At 35.6% G+C, this 18,765-nt stretch overlaps 1 protein-coding gene and 1 pseudogene across 3 annotated transcripts in view; one reads left to right on the top strand and one right to left on the bottom strand.

Moving 5' to 3' along the window:
* The window catches only part of LOC131977170 (interferon-induced protein 44-like), a 19,294-nt pseudogene extending 6,445 nt beyond the window's left edge, over positions 1 to 12,849 (top strand).
* Positions 12,850 to 13,678: 829 nt separating this feature from the next.
* Positions 13,679 to 18,765, bottom strand: part of rabgap1l (RAB GTPase activating protein 1-like) — a 190,718-nt gene continuing 185,631 nt past the window's right edge. For all 3 annotated transcript variants that reach the window (XM_059340861.1, XM_059340862.1, XM_059340864.1), the window contains 3 exons: positions 18,690 to 18,761; positions 18,081 to 18,281; positions 13,679 to 17,710 (listed from right to left, as the gene is read on the bottom strand). In XM_059340861.1, the coding sequence (XP_059196844.1) occupies positions 17,555 to 17,710; positions 18,081 to 18,281; positions 18,690 to 18,761 (429 nt within the window). In that variant the 3' untranslated portion in view covers positions 13,679 to 17,554. The remainder of the gene's footprint in view (positions 17,711 to 18,080; positions 18,282 to 18,689; positions 18,762 to 18,765) is intronic.

Raw genomic sequence — 18,765 nt, 5'->3', positions numbered from 1 at the left:
TCTTACAGTGTTAAAACATGACTGCTTCTGGCAAAAACAGCCTTATTTCGGCGAGAGAAGAAGAATTCAAGTCAATCATTCAAACTAATGATGATGAATCAATAAATCACTACAGGGATTGAATATCAGTAAAATGCATGTTTCCTGCTTTTAATGAGTTGAAATCACAAGAAAAGAGTAAAAAAAATATTTGGGTTTACAGTGTTAAAACATGACTGCTTCTGGCAAAAACAGCCTTATTTCGGCGAGAGAAGAACAATTCAAGCCAATCATTCAAACTAATGATGATGAATCAATAAATCACTACAGGGATTGAATATGAGTGAAAATGCATGTTGCCTGCTGAAAATGAGTTGAAATCACAAGAAAAGAGTAAAAATGATATTTGGGGTCTTACAGTTTTAAAACATGACTGCTTCTGGCAAAAACAGCCTTATTTCGGCGAGAGAAGAACAATTCAAGTCAATCATTCAAACTAATGATGATGAATCAATAAATCACTACAGGGATTGAATATCAGTCAAAATGCATGTTTCCTGCTTTTAATGAGTTGAAATCACAAGAAAAGAGTAAAAATGATATTTGGGTCTTACAGTGTTAAAACATGACTGCTTCTGGCAAAAACAGCCTTATTTCGGCGAGAGAAGAACAATTCAAGTCAATCATTCAAACTAATGATGATGAAGCAATAAATCACTACAGGGATTGAATATCAGTCAAAATGCATGTTTCCTGCTTTTAATGAGTTGAAATCACAAGAAAGAGTCAAAATGATATTTGGGTCTTACAGTGTTAAAACATGACTGCTTCTGGCAAAAACAGCCTTATTTCGGCGAGAGAAGAACAATTCAAGCCAATCATTCAAACTAATGATGATGAATCAATAAATCACTACAGGGATTGAATATCAGTCAAAAATGCATGTTTCCTGCTTTTAATGAGTTGAAATCACAAGAAAAGATTCAAAATGATATTTGGGTCTTACAGTGTTAAAACATGACTGCTTCTGGCAAAAACAGCCTTATTTCGGCGAGAGAAGAACAATTCAAGCCAATCATTCAAACTAATGATGATGAATCAATAAATCACTACAGGGATTGAATATCAGTAAAAATGCATGTTTCCTGCTTTTAATGAGTTGAAATCACAAGAAAAGAGTCAAAATGATATTTGGGTCTTACAGTGTTAAAACATGACTGCTTGTGGCAAAAACAGCCTTATTTCGGCGAGAGAAGAACAATTCAAGTCAATCATTCAAACTAATGATGATGAATCAATAAATCACTACAGGGATTGAATATCAGTCAAAATGCATGTTTCCTGCTTTTAATGAGTTGAAATCACAAGAAAAGAGTCAAAATGATATTTGGGTCTTACAGTGTTAAAACATGACTGCTTGTGGCAAAAACAGCCTTATTTCGGCGAGAGAAGAACAATTCAAGTCAATCATTCAAACTAATGATGATGAATCAATAAATCACTACAGGGATTGAATATCAGTCAAAATGCATGTTTCCTTCTTGAAATTAGTTGAAATCACAAGAAAAGAGTAAAAATGATATTTGGGTCTTACAGTGTTAAAACATGACTGCTTGTGGCAAAAACAGCCTTATTTCGGCGAGAGAAGAACAATTCAAGCCAATCATTCAAACTAATGATGATGAATCACTAAATCACTACAGGGATTGAATATCAGTCAAAATGCATGTTTCCTGCTTGAAATGAGTTGAAATCACAAGAAAAGAGTCGAAATGATATTTGGGTCTTACAGTGTTAAAACATGACTGCTTGTGGCAAAAACAGCCTTATTTCGGCGAGAGAAGAACAATTCAAGCCAATCATTCATACTAATGATGATGAATCAATAAATCACTACAGGGATTGAATATCAGTCAAAATGCATGTTTCCTGCTTTTAATGAGTTGAAATCACAAGAAAAGAGTCAAAATGATATTTGGGTCTTACAATGTTAAAACGTGACTGCTTCTGGCAAAACAGCCTTATTTCGGCGAGAGAAGAACAATTCAAGCCAATCATTCAAACTAATGATGATGAATCAATAAATCACTACAGGGATTGAATATCAGTCAAAATGCATGTTTCCTGCTTGAAATGAGTTGAAATCACAAGAAAAGAGTCAAAATGATATTTGGGTCTTACAGTGTGAAAACATGACTGCTTCTGGCAAAAACAGCCTTATTTCGGCGAGAGAAGAACAATTCAAGTCAATCATTCAAACTAATGATGATGAATCAATAAATCACTACAGGGATTGAATATCAGTCAAAATGCCATGTTTCCTGCTTTTAATGAGTTGAAATCACAAGAAAAGAGTCAAAATGATATTTGGGGTCTTACAGTGTTTAAAACATGACTGCTTCTGGCAAAAACAGCCCTTATTTCGGCGAGAGAAGAACAATTCAAGCCAATCATTCAAACTAATGATGATGAATCAATAAATCACTACAGGGATTGAATATCAGTCAAAATGCATGTTTCCTGCTTTTAATGAGTTGAAATCACAAGAAAAGATTCAAATGATATTTGGGTCTTACAGTGTTAAAACATGACTGCTTCTGGCAAAAACAGCCTTATTTCGGCGAGAGAAGAACAATTCAAGCAATCATTCAAACTAATGATGATGAATCAATAAATCACTACAGGGATTGAATATCAGTCAAAATGCATGTTTCCTGCTTTTAATGAGTTGAAATCACAAGAAAAGAGTCAAAATGATATTTGGGTCTTACAGTGTTAAAACATGACTGCTTGTGGCAAAAACAGCCTTATTTCGGCGAGAGAAGAAACAATTCAAGTCAATCATTCAAACTAATGATGATGAATCAATAAATCACTACAGGGATTGAATATCAGTAAAAATGCATGTTCCTGCTTTTAATGAGTTGAAATCACAAGAAAAGATTCAAAAATGATATTTGGGTCTTACAGTGTTAAAACATGACTGCTTCTGGCAAAAACAGCCTTATTTCGGCGAGAGAAGAAGAATTCAAGTCAATCATTCAAACTAATGATGATGAATCAATAAGAATCAATAAATCACTACAGGGATTGAATATCAGTAAAAATGCATGTTTCCTGCTTTTAATGAGTTGAAATCACAAGAAAAGAGTCAAAATGATATTTGGGTCTTACAGTGTTAAAACATTACTGCTTCGGGCAAAAACAGCCTTATTTCGGCGAGAGAAGAACAATTCAAGCCAGTCATTCAAACTAATGATGATGAATCAATAAATCACTACAGGGATTGAATATCAGTCAAAATGCATGTTTCCTGCTTTTAATGAGTTGAAATCACAAGAAAAGAGTCAAAATGATATTTGGGTCTTACAGTGTTAAAACATGACTGCTTCTGGCAAAAACAGCCTTATTTCGGCGAGAGAAGAAGAATTCAAGTCAATCATTCAAACTAATGATGATGAATCAATAAATCACTACAGGGATTGAATATCAGTAAAAATGCATGTTTCCTGCTTTTAATGAGTTGAAATCACAAGAAAAGAGTAAAAAAAAATATTTGGGTTTACAGTGTTAAAACATGACTGCTTCTGGCAAAAACAGCCTTATTTCGGCGAGAGAAGAACAATTCAAGCCAATCATTCAAACTAATGATGATGAATCAATAAATCACTACAGGGATTGAATATGAGTGAAAATGCATGTTGCCTGCTGAAAATGAGTTGAAATCACAAGAAAAGAGTAAAAATGATATTTGGGTCTTACAGTTTTAAAACATGACTGCTTCTGGCAAAAACAGCCTTATTTCGGCGAGAGAAGAACAATTCAAGTCAATCATTCAAACTAATGATGATGAATCAATAAATCACTACAGGGATTGAATATCAGTCAAAATGCATGTTTCCTGCTTTTAATGAGTTGAAATCACAAGAAAAGAGTAAAAATGATATTTGGGTCTTACAGTGTTAAAACATGACTGCTTCTGGCAAAAACAGCCTTATTTCGGCGAGAGAAGAACAATTCAAGTCAATCATTCAAACTAATGATGATGAAGCAATAAATCACTACAGGGATTGAATATCAGTCAAAATGCATGTTTCCTGCTTTTAATGAGTTGAAATCACAAGAAAAGAGTCAAAATGATATTTGGGTCTTACAGTGTTAAAACATGACTGCTTCTGGCAAAAACAGCCTTATTTCGGCGAGAGAAGAACAATTCAAGCCAATCATTCAAACTAATGATGATGAATCAATAAATCACTACAGGGATTGAATATCAGTCAAAATGCATGTTTCCTGCTTTTAATGAGTTGAAATCACAAGAAAAGATTCAAAATGATATTTGGGTCTTACAGTGTTAAAACATGACTGCTTCTGGCAAAAACAGCCTTATTTCGGCGAGAGAAGAACAATTCAAGCCAATCATTCAAACTAATGATGATGAATCAATAAATCACTACAGGGATTGAATATCAGTAAAAATGCATGTTTCCTGCTTTTAATGAGTTGAAATCACAACAAAAGAGTCAAAATGATATTTGGGTCTTACAGTGTTAAAACATGACTGCTTGTGGCAAAAACAGCCTTATTTCGGCGAGAGAAGAACAATTCAAGTCAATCATTCAAACTAATGATGATGAATCAATAAATCACTACAGGGATTGAATATCAGTCAAAATGCATGTTTCCTGCTTTTAATGAGTTGAAATCACAAGAAAAGAGTCAAAATGATATTTGGGTCTTACAGTGTTAAAACATGACTGCTTGTGGCAAAAACAGCCTTATTTCGGCGATAGAAGAACAATTCAAGTCAATCATTCAAACTAATGATGATGAATCAATAAATCACTACAGGGATTGAATATCAGTTAAAATGCATGTTTCCTGCTTTTAATGAGTTGAAATCACAAGAAAAGAGTCAAAATGATATTTGGGTCTTACAGTGTTAAAACATGACTGCTTGTGGCAAAAACAGCCTTATTTCGGCGAGAGAAGAACAATTCAAGTCAATCATTCAAACTAATGATGATGAATCAATAAATCACTACAGGGATTGAATATCAGTAAAAATGCATGTTTCCTGCTTTTAATGAGTTGAAATCACAAGAAAAGATTCAAAATGATATTTGGGTCTTACAGTGTTAAAACATGACTGCTTCTGGCAAAAACAGCCTTATTTCGGCGAGAGAAGAACAATTCAAGCCAATCATTCAAACTAATGATGATGAATCAATAAATCACTACAGGGATTGAATATCAGTAAAAATGCATGTTTCCTGCTTTTAATGAGTTGAAATCACAAGAAAAGAGTCAAAATGATATTTGGGTCTTACAGTGTTAAAACATTACTGCTTCGGGCAAAAACAGCCTTATTTCGGCGAGAGAAGAACAATTCAAGCCAGTCATTCAAACTAATGATGATGAATCAATAAATCACTACAGGGATTGAATATCAGTCAAAATGCATGTTTCCTGCTTTTAATGAGTTGAAATCACAAGAAAAGAGTCAAAATGATATTTGGGTCTTACAGTGTTAAAACATGACTGCTTGTGGCAAAAACAGCCTTATTTCGGCGAGAGAAGAAGAATTCAAATCAATCATTCAAACTAATGATGATGAATCAATAAATCACTACAGGGATTGAATATCAGTCAAAATGCATGTTTCCTGCTTTTAATGAGTTGAAATCACAAGAAAAGAGTAAAAATGATATTTGGGTGACAGTGTTAAAACATGACTGCTTCTGGCAAAACAGCCTTATTTCGGCGAGAGAAGAACAATTCAAGCCAATTCATTCAAACTAATGATGATGAATCAATAAATCACTACAGGGATTGAATATCAGTCAAAATGCATGTTTCCTGCTTTTAATGAGTTGAAATCACAAGAAAAGAGTAAAAATGATATTTGGGTTTACAGTGTTAAAACATGACTGCTTCTGGCAAAAACAGCCTTATTTCGGCGAGAGAAGAACAATTCAAGCCAATCATTCAAACTAATGATGATGAATCAATAAATCACTACAGGGATTGAATATGAGTGAAAATGCATGTTGCCTGCTGAAAATGAGTTGAAATCACAAGAAAAGAGTAAAAATGATATTTGGGTCTTACAGTGTTAAAACATGACTGCTTCTGGCAAAAACAGCCTTATTTCGGCGAGAGAAGAACAATTCAAGTCAATCATTCAAACTAATGATGATGAAGCAATAAATCACTACAGGGATTGAATATCAGTCAAAATGCATGTTTCCTGCTTTTAATGAGTTGAAATCACAAGAAAAGAGTCAAAATGATATTTGGGTCTTACAGTGTTAAAACATGACTGCTTCTGGCAAAAACAGCCTTATTTCGGCGAGAGAAGAACAATTCAAGCCAATCATTCAAACTAATGATGATGAATCAATAAATCACTACAGGGATTGAATATCAGTCAAAATGCATGTTTCCTGCTTTTAATGAGTTGAAATCACAAGAAAAGATTCAAAATGATATTTGGGTCTTACAGTGTTAAAACATGACTGCTTCTGGCAAAAACAGCCTTATTTCGGCGAGAGAAGAACAATTCAAGCCAATCATTCAAACTAATGATGATGAATCAATAAATCACTACAGGGATTGAATATCAGTAAAAATGCATGTTTCCTGCTTTTAATGAGTTGAAATCACAAGAAAAGAGTCAAAATGATATTTGGGTCTTACAGTGTTAAAACATGACTGCTTGTGGCAAAAACAGCCTTATTTCGGCGAGAGAAGAACAATTCAAGTCAATCATTCAAACTAATGATGATGAATCAATAAATCACTACAGGGATTGAATATCAGTCAAAATGCATGTTTCCTGCTTTTAATGAGTTGAAATCACAAGAAAAGAGTCAAAATGATATTTGGGTCTTACAGTGTTAAAACATGACTGCTTGTGGCAAAAACAGCCTTATTTCGGCGAGAAAAGAACAATTCAAGTCAATCATTCAAACTAATGATGATGAATCAATAAATCACTACAGGGATTGAATATCAGTCAAAATGCATGTTTCCTGCTTTTAATGAGTTGAAATCACAAGAAAAGAGTAAAAATGATATTTGGGTCTTACAGTGTTAAAACATGACTGCTTCTGGCAAAAACAGCCTTATTTCGGCGAGAGAAGAACAATTCAAGCCAATCATTCAAACTAATGATGATGAATCAATAAATCACTACAGGGATTGAATATGAGTGAAAATGCATGTTGCCTGCTGAAAATGAGTTGAAATCACAAGAAAAGAGTCAAAATGATATTTGGGTCTTACAGTGTTAAAACATGACTGCTTGTGGCAAAAACAGCCTTATTTCGGCGAGAGAAGAACAATTCAAGTCAATCATTCAAACTAATGATGATGAATCAATAAATCACTACAGGGATTGAATATCAGTCAAAATGCATGTTTCCTGCTTTTAATGAGTTGAAATCACAAGAAAAGAGTCAAAATGATATTTGGGTCTTACAGTGTTAAAACATGACTGCTTCTGGCAAAAACAGCCTTATTTCGGCGAGAGAAGAACAATTCAAGTCAATCATTCAAACTAATGATGATGAATCAATAAATCACTACAGGGATTGAATATCAGTAAAAATGCATGTTTCCTGCTTTTAATGAGTTGAAATCACAAGAAAAGATTCAAAATGATATTTGGGTCTTACAGTGTTAAAACATGACTGCTTCTGGCAAAAACAGCCTTATTTCGGCGAGAGAAGAAGAATTCAAGTCAATCATTCAAACTAATGATGATGAATCAATAAATCACTACAGGGATTGAATATCAGTAAAAATGCATGTTTCCTGCTTTTAATGAGTTGAAATCACAAGAAAAGAGTCAAAATGATATTTGGGTCTTACAGTGTTAAAACATTACTGCTTCGGGCAAAAACAGCCTTATTTCGGCGAGAGAAGAACAATTCAAGCCAGTCATTCAAACTAATGATGATGAATCAATAAATCACTACAGGGATTGAATATCAGTCAAAATGCATGTTTCCTGCTTTTAATGAGTTGAAATCACAAGAAAAGAGTAAAAATGATATTTGGGTTTACAGTGTTAAAACATGACTGCTTCTGGCAAAAACAGCCTTATTTCGGCGAGAGAAGAACAATTCAAGCCAATCATTCAAACTAATGATGATGAATCAATAAATCACTACAGGGATTGAATATGAGTGAAAATGCATGTTGCCTGCTGAAAATGAGTTGAAATCACAAGAAAAGAGTAAAAATGATATTTGGGTCTTACAGTGTTAAAACATGACTGCTTCTGGCAAAAACAGCCTTATTTCGGCGAGAGAAGAACAATTCAAGTCAATCATTCAAACTAATGATGATGAATCAATAAATCACTACAGGGATTGAATATCAGTCAAAATGCATGTTTCCTGCTTTTAATGAGTTGAAATCACAAGAAAAGAGTAAAAATGATATTTGGGTCTTACAGTGTTAAAACATGACTGCTTCTGGCAAAAACAGCCTTATTTCGGCGAGAGAAGAACAATTCAAGTCAATCATTCAAACTAATGATGATGAATCAATAAATCACTACAGGGATTGAATATCAGTCAAAATGCATGTTTCCTGCTTTTAATGAGTTGAAATCACAAGAAAAGAGTCAAAATGATATTTGGGTCTTACAGTGTTAAAACATGACTGCTTCTGGCAAAAACAGCCTTATTTCGGCGAGAGAAGAACAATTCAAGCCAATCATTCAAACTAATGATGATGAATCAATAAATCACTACAGGGATTGAATATCAGTCAAAATGCATGTTTCCTGCTTTTAATGAGTTGAAATCACAAGAAAAGATTCAAAATGATATTTGGGTCTTACAGTGTTAAAACATGACTGCTTCTGGCAAAAACAGCCTTATTTCGGCGAGAGAAGAACAATTCAAGCCAATCATTCAAACTAATGATGATGAATCAATAAATCACTACAGGGATTGAATATCAGTAAAAATGCATGTTTCCTGCTTTTAATGAGTTGAAATCACAAGAAAAGAGTAAAAATGATATTTGGGTCTTACAGTGTTAAAACATGACTGCTTGTGGCAAAAACAGCCTTATTTCGGCGAGAGAAGAACAATTCAAGTCAATCATTCAAACTAATGATGATGAATCAATAAATCACTACAGGGATTGAATATCAGTCAAAATGCATGTTTCCTTCTTGAAATTAGTTGAAATCACAAGAAAAGAGTAAAAATGATATTTGGGTCTTACAGTGTTAAAACATGACTGCTTGTGGCAAAAACAGCCTTATTTCGGTGAGAGAAGAACAATTCAAGCCAATCATTCAAACTAATGATGATGAATCACTAAATCACTACAGGGATTGAATATCAGTCAAAATGCATGTTTCCTGCTTGAAATGAGTTGAAATCACAAGAAAAGAGTCGAAATGATATTTGGGTCTTACAGTGTTAAAACATGACTGCTTGTGGCAAAAACAGCCTTATTTCGGCGAGAGAAGAACAATTCAAGCCAATCATTCATACTAATGATGATGAATCAATAAATCACTACAGGGATTGAATATCAGTCAAAATGCATGTTTCCTGCTTTTAATGAGTTGAAATCACAAGAAAAGAGTCAAAATGATATTTGGGTCTTACAATGTTAAAACGTGACTGCTTCTGGCAAAAACAGCCTTATTTCGGCGAGAGAAGAACAATTCAAGCCAATCATTCAAACTAATGATGATGAATCAATAAATCACTACAGGGATTGAATATCAGTCAAAATGCATGTTTCCTGCTTGAAATGAGTTGAAATCACAAGAAAAGAGTCAAAATGATATTTGGGTCTTACAGTGTGAAAACATGACTGCTTCTGGCAAAAACAGCCTTATTTCGGCGAGAGAAGACCAATTTCAGCCAATCCTTGACACTAATGATGATGAATCAATAAATCACTTCAGGGATTGCATATGAGTCAAAATGCATGTTTCCTGCTGAAAATGAGTTGAAATCACAAGAAAAGAGTAAAAATGATATTTGGGTCTCACAGTGTTAAAACATGACTGCTTGTGGGCAAAACAGCCTTATTTCGGTGAGAGAAGAACACTTTAAGCCAATCATTCATACATTAGTATGAATGATTGGCTTAAAGTGTTCTTCTCTAATTGATTCATCATCATTAGATGATGAATCAATAAATCACTACAGGGATTGAATATGAGTCAAAATGCATGTTTCCTGCTTGAAATTAGTTGAAATCACAAGAATAGAGTCAAAATGATATTTGGGTCTTACAGTGTTAAAACATGACTGCTTGTGGGCAAAACAGCCTTATTTCGGTGAGAGAAGAACACTTTAAGCCAATCATTCATACTAATGATGATGAATCAATAAATCACTACAGGGATTGAATATGAGTCAAAATGCTTGTTTCCTGCTTGAAATTAGTTGAAATCACAAGAATAGAGTCAAAATGATATTTGGGTCTTACAGTGTTAAAACATGACTGCTTGTGAGGAAAACAGCCTTATTTCGGCGAGAGAAGTACACTTTAAGCCAACCATTCATACTAATGATGATGAATCAATAAATCACTACAGGGATTGAATATGAGGATTGTTATATGCATAAAATTGGACAATACTGTTTTGTTAAGGCTGTTTTTGCTTTTTGACAGAGATCCAAGAGTTTGAGCAGCCATGGAGGCCGATGGTCTGGGAAAATGAGTAAGCAGGATTGGGCACCAATTTACACCATATAATGCTCATATTGTACTAAACTTTAATACAGTACACTGCACCATGTCACATTGACTTGAGGAAATAATACCTGTGGATGTTTTAAAAATGCCTCTTGTTTCATCAGGAGCAGGACACAGATGATGGAGAGTATTAAGCTCTCCAGTCCCCCAATGAGCTCTGTGTCCCAGGTTCGGGTCCTGCTCATCGGACAAGTTGGAGCCGGAAAGTCCAGCTTCTTCAAATCAAACTCTGTATTCAAAGGCCATGTCAGCAACCAGGCCATCGCTGGCAGCTCTACCACCAGCCTCACCACACGGGTCAGTTCCACCCTACTTAGAGCTCATAACATTTGTTTATTTGTAATCCAAAAATAAGCAACAATAATGTACCATCATTGCGATGCAGTTGATTTATGAGTTTTTAGTGACATATCTCAACAACTGTTGGATAGATTGCCATGGAATTGTGTGACAGAGATAGTTCCTCTCACATCAATGTATTGTAATTCTATCATGCTTATCTGTTTTGTACAAACAGTAGGGCTTTCTGCTTTTCAGTTTCACCAATATTAAGTATCACAAGTCTTGAGTGCTAATAATGAAGCTTTTAACTACATTTCTACTACTGTTGTACTGTTTTGTTGTCAAGTGTACAAATTAAACCATTACCTCTTACCTGACGGTAGCGCACCTACGCAGTGAAAGCTGCAGAGGTTTTCCTCTTTGTCCAGCTGCCGCTGGACAAAGAGGAAAACCTCTGCTGATCATCTAATAACCACATATGATGCACTGATGTGGTTGCAGTTTTTGTTCTGTAACTCAAACAGGCTGTCTTTTACCCTTACGACTCAGTTCCATCCGTCTGCTCCTCTGAATCCGGAGACCAGTGGCTATCGTAAGTCTCCAGAGCTCAAAGACAAGATCCAATGTGTGGTGTACGTCGTTGATGCCTGCAAGGTCTCCATCATGCCCACAAAGCTGGAGCTGAAGCTGGAAACTATCCGCAGAAAGGTCAACTTAATAGGTAGGTGAAAATAAGTCCAACATTATTTTTGTTATCATTATTATTATCTAAAAGTCATGAACTAAACAAACAATGACTAATTTTATTCTCTATCACAGTTGAAATATATGCTACACATCTGATCTGGATATTTTGACAACAATGTTGTTTAATAGGACTGCTAACTCTGCACTGCATTTATCCTATTGCGTATGTACAGGACATACACATATCACCTATCACAAAACAATAAAAAATATTATAATAAACTTGTATGTAACAGTAGTGTAGTAACTAAACCAACTAGAAAGGTACAGACTTTCACTGAAGCATGCAGTTTCTCAGCTGGTTAACGGTATTACTTGAGGGAGCTTTACATATAATTTTCCAGTCGGTAATTCATTTTTCAGATAATTCCAACACCACAGGGATGCAGCACAAATGCCCTGTCTTGAAATGTTAATAAAAATATTCTCTCTTGCATTTGCATCATATTTTATTACATATATTGTTACTTCCTTTACTTAAATTCCTCCTTTATAAAAGTTATTTATCTTATCAACATTCTGCTTATTTTTAGATAGACTAATTCACATTTTGAATGTGCACCTCCATCTGTTTATGGGCTCCGTGCTGCCCGATATACTGGATGTGCTCTCGTAATTAGATTTTCTTTTTTTACATAAGTGTTTATTATCATTCATATTTCATATTTAAATACGATTTTTTGGTTTCCAGGGATACCTCAGCTGGTCCTCGTGACTAAAGTGGATGAAGCCTGTCCTCAAGTTTCGCAGGATGCTAGGAGCATTTATGAGAGCAGCTACATCGAGGAAGTGGTGAGATCAACATTAAACTGACCTTTCTGTCTGACATAAATGAATGCATTTAAGTCTTTGTCAAAAAGTACAAACATCCTTCTCATCTGAATCATTTGTGTTGCTTTTGTGGTCCAGATGCAGGAGGTCAGCGCTGGGCTCAGTCTGCCCATGTCCTGTGTTGTTCCGGTGAAGAACTACAGCAAGGAGTTTGAGTTGGACCTGAACCAACTGCTGCTCAGTGCCGTCATCCAGATGCTCCGCGCTGCTGATTGTTAATTCGAGGAGCTCAACGACCAATTGGGCAACATTGAAACCAAAGAATAGAAAGAATCATCACAGCAGATGTGTTTATCTTGTCCAACCGCAATGATACATTTCAAAAGTCCAAGGTGGCTACATTCCTAGCCTTGCAGTTGCACCGGATGAATGGTTAAATACTTAAATTATTGTTATGTATACTGTTGGTCAACAGTTAAAAGCTGTTATTAAAACTCCTATTTAATGACCTGATTCAAATATACTGGCTTTATTTAGATGTAACTGCAGTCAGGTCTAAATCAAAACTAGCTGTCTAAATATTTTGAGCACAGCTTGCACTGTTTTGGTTCCGTAATGACAGAGAACCTTTCTGCTTCTTTTAAATTGAAAACAAATTCAAAATCCAAGTTCCAACAGTGTTCCCTATTGCCATGCAGCAGTTTTGCATGAAAATAAAGGTATTTTTCTTTTGAGGCGAAAACTACTTCAAATGTAAATAATATATTTGGTGTCTGAAGTTTATCTCTGTTGAAATTGCAATTATTGAAGAAAATAAGGAAAACTTAAATATAACAGGTGATACTAAACTTTTGAACAATAGTGTGCTAAACATGATGTATTCTGGTACAAAGATTTACAGTTAACACTTGATATGTAATATGTTGATATCCACCAACCAAGTTTTCTTCTTTTTATCCAATAAGCTTCTTTGTATTAAGTACTCTTCTTAAAAAATGTTGATGCCAGTTTGTCATAAGTTTATATTGGCAAAATACTTTTTTTGTTGTTAAATGAAGAATTTGGAAGAAACTTCTTATGAAGGTACTTTATCATTACTTAAATTAATAATTTCAGTCAGTATTTTGTTGTTCAATAAAAGCTCAATGTGAATGAATGAACTGGAAAACTGAGATTTATTAATGCAGGTCAGACAGTTACTGTACAGCAAACAGTGTTGGAGTCGGACCGGTTGAGGAGCAGCTCCTCTTTGTAACAGCAAACTGTAAACGACACCTCACACCTCCAATCCATCTCACCTCCTGCTCTTGAATCGTTGAAATTAACTAAATTAGCATGGATTACAAAACGTCATCTCAGTGACAATAATCACCAGTTAAAAAATAATTATGCTCTGTGCTCAGAATAACTTTTAAACAAACAAACAAACAAACCAACAAACAAACGCACGTCTTTTGAGTGTTTAAAATATCAATGTTAATGCACATAAAAGACGAGAAACTCTCTCTAATTTGGCCACAGTTTACAATAAACTGGTTGTACAACTTTGTAACCATCACATTAGGTGTGACCAACAAGAAAGATGCACGATTGTGAAGAAGGAATGTTCTGGAAATGCAAAACACACCTGGGATTACAATTATATTCAGCCAGTCCTTTTTCTCCTTCTCCATGATATTGATGTATTTCCTCCAGTCGAGCTGCTCGGTGGCCACCAGTGACCAGTGGTCTTCCTGGGTTTCCTGATGGAAACGTGTCACACAGGCTGCTGAAAATGACACTCGGCAGATCTGTCAATAAGGTCACATGACAGGTCGATTCAGAGGAAGACCACTGGGGGACGGTGCCGAGGGGAGGCTCTGATGGCACAGCTGACGCTCTCAGACTTTTTCAAACTGTCACATGGCTTTCCTCTCAACAGCCAACGGCTTCAGTCATCAACAGAAAAGGCAGCCACGTGAAGAAGAAACCATTTCAACTTCAACCACTTGAGTTACAGTGCAGAACATACACATACAAAAAAAAAAAAAAAAACACATGGACAAGTACACACGAGCCTGGTCAGAGTCCAATGGCTGATTTCAGTGACAACCAGAGAGGATAATAAAGCAGGATGTTTGGCACCTAAACTGCAGCTCTCAGCACTAACATGCATGTTAAAGCTAAACAGACTTTTTTGGCTAATTGTTGTGTTGGTCAACTTATTACACAGGCAGCAAAATCATCCTTATGTCCATAAATCACTCTCTGTGGTCCTCACACTTACTGCTGATATTAGGGTAACACTTTCTGTGACTGTAATGCATTATAAACAAACATTTGGGATGTACCCGAATTGGAATGTTATTTTTTCTATCCAAAGCTTTTGAGAGGAAAAAAAGAAAATAAATGTGTGAGGATATGGAAATACTCTTTATCAATTCATTTTTGAACAATTTGGTGTTTTGAATGCACATAAATTGCATTACAAATGAACATTAGGTTAGAAAATGCAATAAGATAAGACAGATAATTTTGTTGAACAAATACATACACAGATAGGGATGTCTCGGTATTAATAAGGAGATATTAGAATCTCCTTATAGCACTGTGTTATCATAGTTGAAAGCATTCATAAATAATCATAATGCTTTTTAACGGTAATCATAGTGCATTATAAAGCATATAATGAGTTATAGGGTCAAGTATCATAATATTAGTAATTATTCATCATTATTCTGGTCACACACTGACACTACCCATGTTTATAATACATTACAAACATACTTATAATGCTATCATTACATATATTATAATTGTAGATTATAACAGTGATTATAATTACAGTATAATATACAGATTATACTGTATTGGAACTATGAGAATTATCTTAAACAAAATAATCCTTGCAGTGATCAGCCATTATGAAATACAGTATTATGATACTTGGCCTTATAAGTCCTTTGAAAATGCCTTATAATATTTTGCGAATATAAAGCATAATGAAGAACTATGAGTGCTAAAAACTATAACACAGTGCTAGTATAAACAGATTATAATGCATTCTAAGTATATCTATAATGCATTTTAGAAATGAGTGTCATAAAAAGTATTACTGATATAAGCAACAAAAAATGAGATAAGTAAAAAGTGTTTCCTTTTTTCTAAATCTTAAAGCTCATGTGGTCAGGGTTATCTTTTTAGCTAATAATCCAAAGTTACATATAACTATAGTGAGACATTCAAAACCACCAGATTTACCTGCATATAATTCAGTGTCTCTTATTAATATTCAGCTTTAGACCTGATTTCAGTACAACTGTAGTTTCAGGGTATTACTAGTTGGCTGGTTTATACTGAAGTGTTAGCACTGAGCAACACTGCAATCTTGCAAAAAATTTCGGTAATCACATACTGTTTTCACTGTGTAAGGAATTAAAAAGTGTTGTTTTAACCAGACACAGAGCAAAAAAAGTGTTAGCACAGCAGTGCAAATGGCCTTAGGACTGTTTGGCAACGATGGCAGAATATTCCAACATAATCTTGCTTATTAATGTTTTGCGAGGCGTTTATTTAGGGATTAATTGTGCTATGTAACTGATACTGATACACTGTACTATAGAGTTCCCTTATTTAATGTGCTGCCTCTGGTAACTAGAGTTGATATTTTATGACCGTAGCATGTATGAAGGGATGAAGACTTCCAGTACTTCCTGTAAGTTTTTTTTTCTTCAGAGCATTAAATAAGCAAGATGATTAATGTGATGCTCAATTGTGATAAATAAATGCCAGAACATCCTAAGCCCCAGTATTTCCAACTATAATGCCTTATATATTGCAGCCACCAGAGACATCTGGTGCACATTAAAACAACATTAACAGGGATGCAATTAAAAACATTTTCAAAACCGTACATTCATAACCATTTTGGGGGACTTCACATATTATATAAATATGTGTGCCATTGTGTTAAACTAACTCCAACTAAACTATTCAAAGTATAAAAAGGACTGAACAGGCACAGAAAGGGAAAAGAGCCTCATTCTGTTTACAAAATATGGCTGCGCGTTATAAATATACATGTAGTGACAAAAATAAAAATGCCAATTAAATACTTGAAATGGGATTTTTTTTTAAAAAGAGTGGTATCACACACCTCGAGTCAGTTCAACCCACAACTGAAGAAACAGTAGAGACAATTAGCACATTAATAACATGATCTCTGCAGGCTGTCACTTTAGCATTTGGACTCGACCGGCTCGATCACACACTGCTTACGTCAACATCTAGAGAGATGACATTCAAATTCCAAACGGTAAAAAAAAAGTTTAACAAAGAACTTTTCCTTGTGTTTTTTTCTTCTTTTAAAGAACTGTACAAGATTATTACAAAAATCAATAATTAGTTATACATATTTATATGACAACATTGTTTACGTTATATTACTGTAAAGAAATACAACTTTTTGTGTTGTTCTTGTTTACGACTCGATGCAGTATTCCTTTTGCTGCGGCTTTGCTGCGCTGAAGATGGTTACTGTAGATCGCTATATTTCTACGCAGTGAACTTATGATATCTCTGCATCTGTAGCTGTATCGTTAAAAATATTGTCCAAATTGTAAGACTGAAAAAAGACCTAAAACCTAATCTCACACAGATAAAACAAGTATAACTCTGCAGTAGCAATGTCTGGCCACAAGGTGGAGCTATGTTATTCACCTACATGCCATTGTGTGTGTTAATTCAGCTTTCTTATAATGACAACCCAACAGAAACAGTGTCAGCAACAACCTCAGCCCTCTCCGGTCTCATAACCTGGCAAGCAAAGGAGGTCAACAGACATTGTTTAGTTCACTCAAACGTAAACATTAAGTGAAAAACAAGCAGCAGGTCCAGTCTTCTGCCTGTTTCCTCTCATCTTTTCAGCTATTTGCAGTCCAAGAAGCTGGCGAGCTCCGTTCAGCCGCCGGCTGGAAAAAAGAATACTGCATTTCTCCGCTGCTTGTTTCTTCAGCTCTCGTGTGCACGGAAGAAAAGATGGAGGGAGGGTTGTCTAAGCAGGGCCCTCCTTTGGAGAGGACGGGGTCTGGGACGTGGAGCTGGAGGACGAGGAGGCAGAGCTCTTCAGGGAGCCCAGAGTCTTGCTGAACCACGAGTTCTTGGCCGCCTGGATCTCGTTCATCAGGACTCCCCGCTGGTGCTCGAGCTCCTGCAGAGAGAAGAGTCATCATGTGTCAATCACACATGAGCATTTTACAACTGAACATTCAAATTTCAATGCACCTGTGTATTCAAATTCACTTAATGGTCTCTCTTGGTTTACAAAAGAGTTCCACATACATGTTTAGGGGTGAAAAAGTCACAAAAGTCAGTTTGGTGTTATTTTGGTACAAAAGAGAAAACCCTGAAATGCATTAGGAGTTTTGGTTTTCATGTATTTAAAACAGGCAGTAGTTCACGTGTCAAAACTAGGGACTTAGGTGGCATATTTAAACAATTTTTTTAATAAATTGAAGGAACATTTTAAACAGGTCGTCCCTCCTGAAATGCAACAGGTCACAACAGGCTATAAAACTGACCTGAATGCGGCACTTGGCCTCCACCAGTTGCAGTTTGGTCTGTGCCAGCTCCAGCTCCAGGTGCCTCAGCTGCTCCTTCAGTCCGTCCTTCTCCTCATCCATCGGCTCGTTGGATGTCTTGTCCCTGCCGGGGGACGAAGCCTGGAGGGACCCCAGGGTTGTGAACAGGTCTCTACAGTGGTCACAGCCCATTACTTTACTCTGCATAGGAACACAAAAACACACAGGTAATTTGGTGGGTGAACATAATGTACAGACACAGTGAGTTCAGGGAAACGATACGCTAGAAATAAACGGTGTGCTAAAGCAGGGGAACACATCTGCAGTAGGTGAAACTATTACTCCTGTCTGTTTATACTGTATTTCTAACAGGCAAAAACACACTCTTTGCCTTGATAAAACAATTTGTATTCAGTGTTTCAGCTTTGTGAGAGCATAATGCCCTGATGAAGACTTCTTCATCAAAACATTGTATACATATTAAGAGTGTGTGATCCATCTTTTATTAATTTGATTTTTACTATTTCCTGGTGGTCAGGAAATCAAATGATGACACGTTTCCCTTGAAAAAGTTGCCACAGTAGCTGTTCATTAACAGTGTGGTCTCACCCTGACAATGTCCAGCTCTTCTTTTGTTGCCGCCTGCTGTTTTTCCAGCCGGGTGCTCAGCTGGGAGCAGATCTGT

This window comes from Centropristis striata, chromosome 9 (assembly GCF_030273125.1).
Source record: "Centropristis striata isolate RG_2023a ecotype Rhode Island chromosome 9, C.striata_1.0, whole genome shotgun sequence".
Classification (NCBI taxonomy): domain Eukaryota; kingdom Metazoa; phylum Chordata; class Actinopteri; order Perciformes; family Serranidae; genus Centropristis; species Centropristis striata.
The sequence above is the reverse complement of the archived record's forward strand: the minus strand, read 5'-3'. Positions and strand labels throughout refer to the sequence as shown.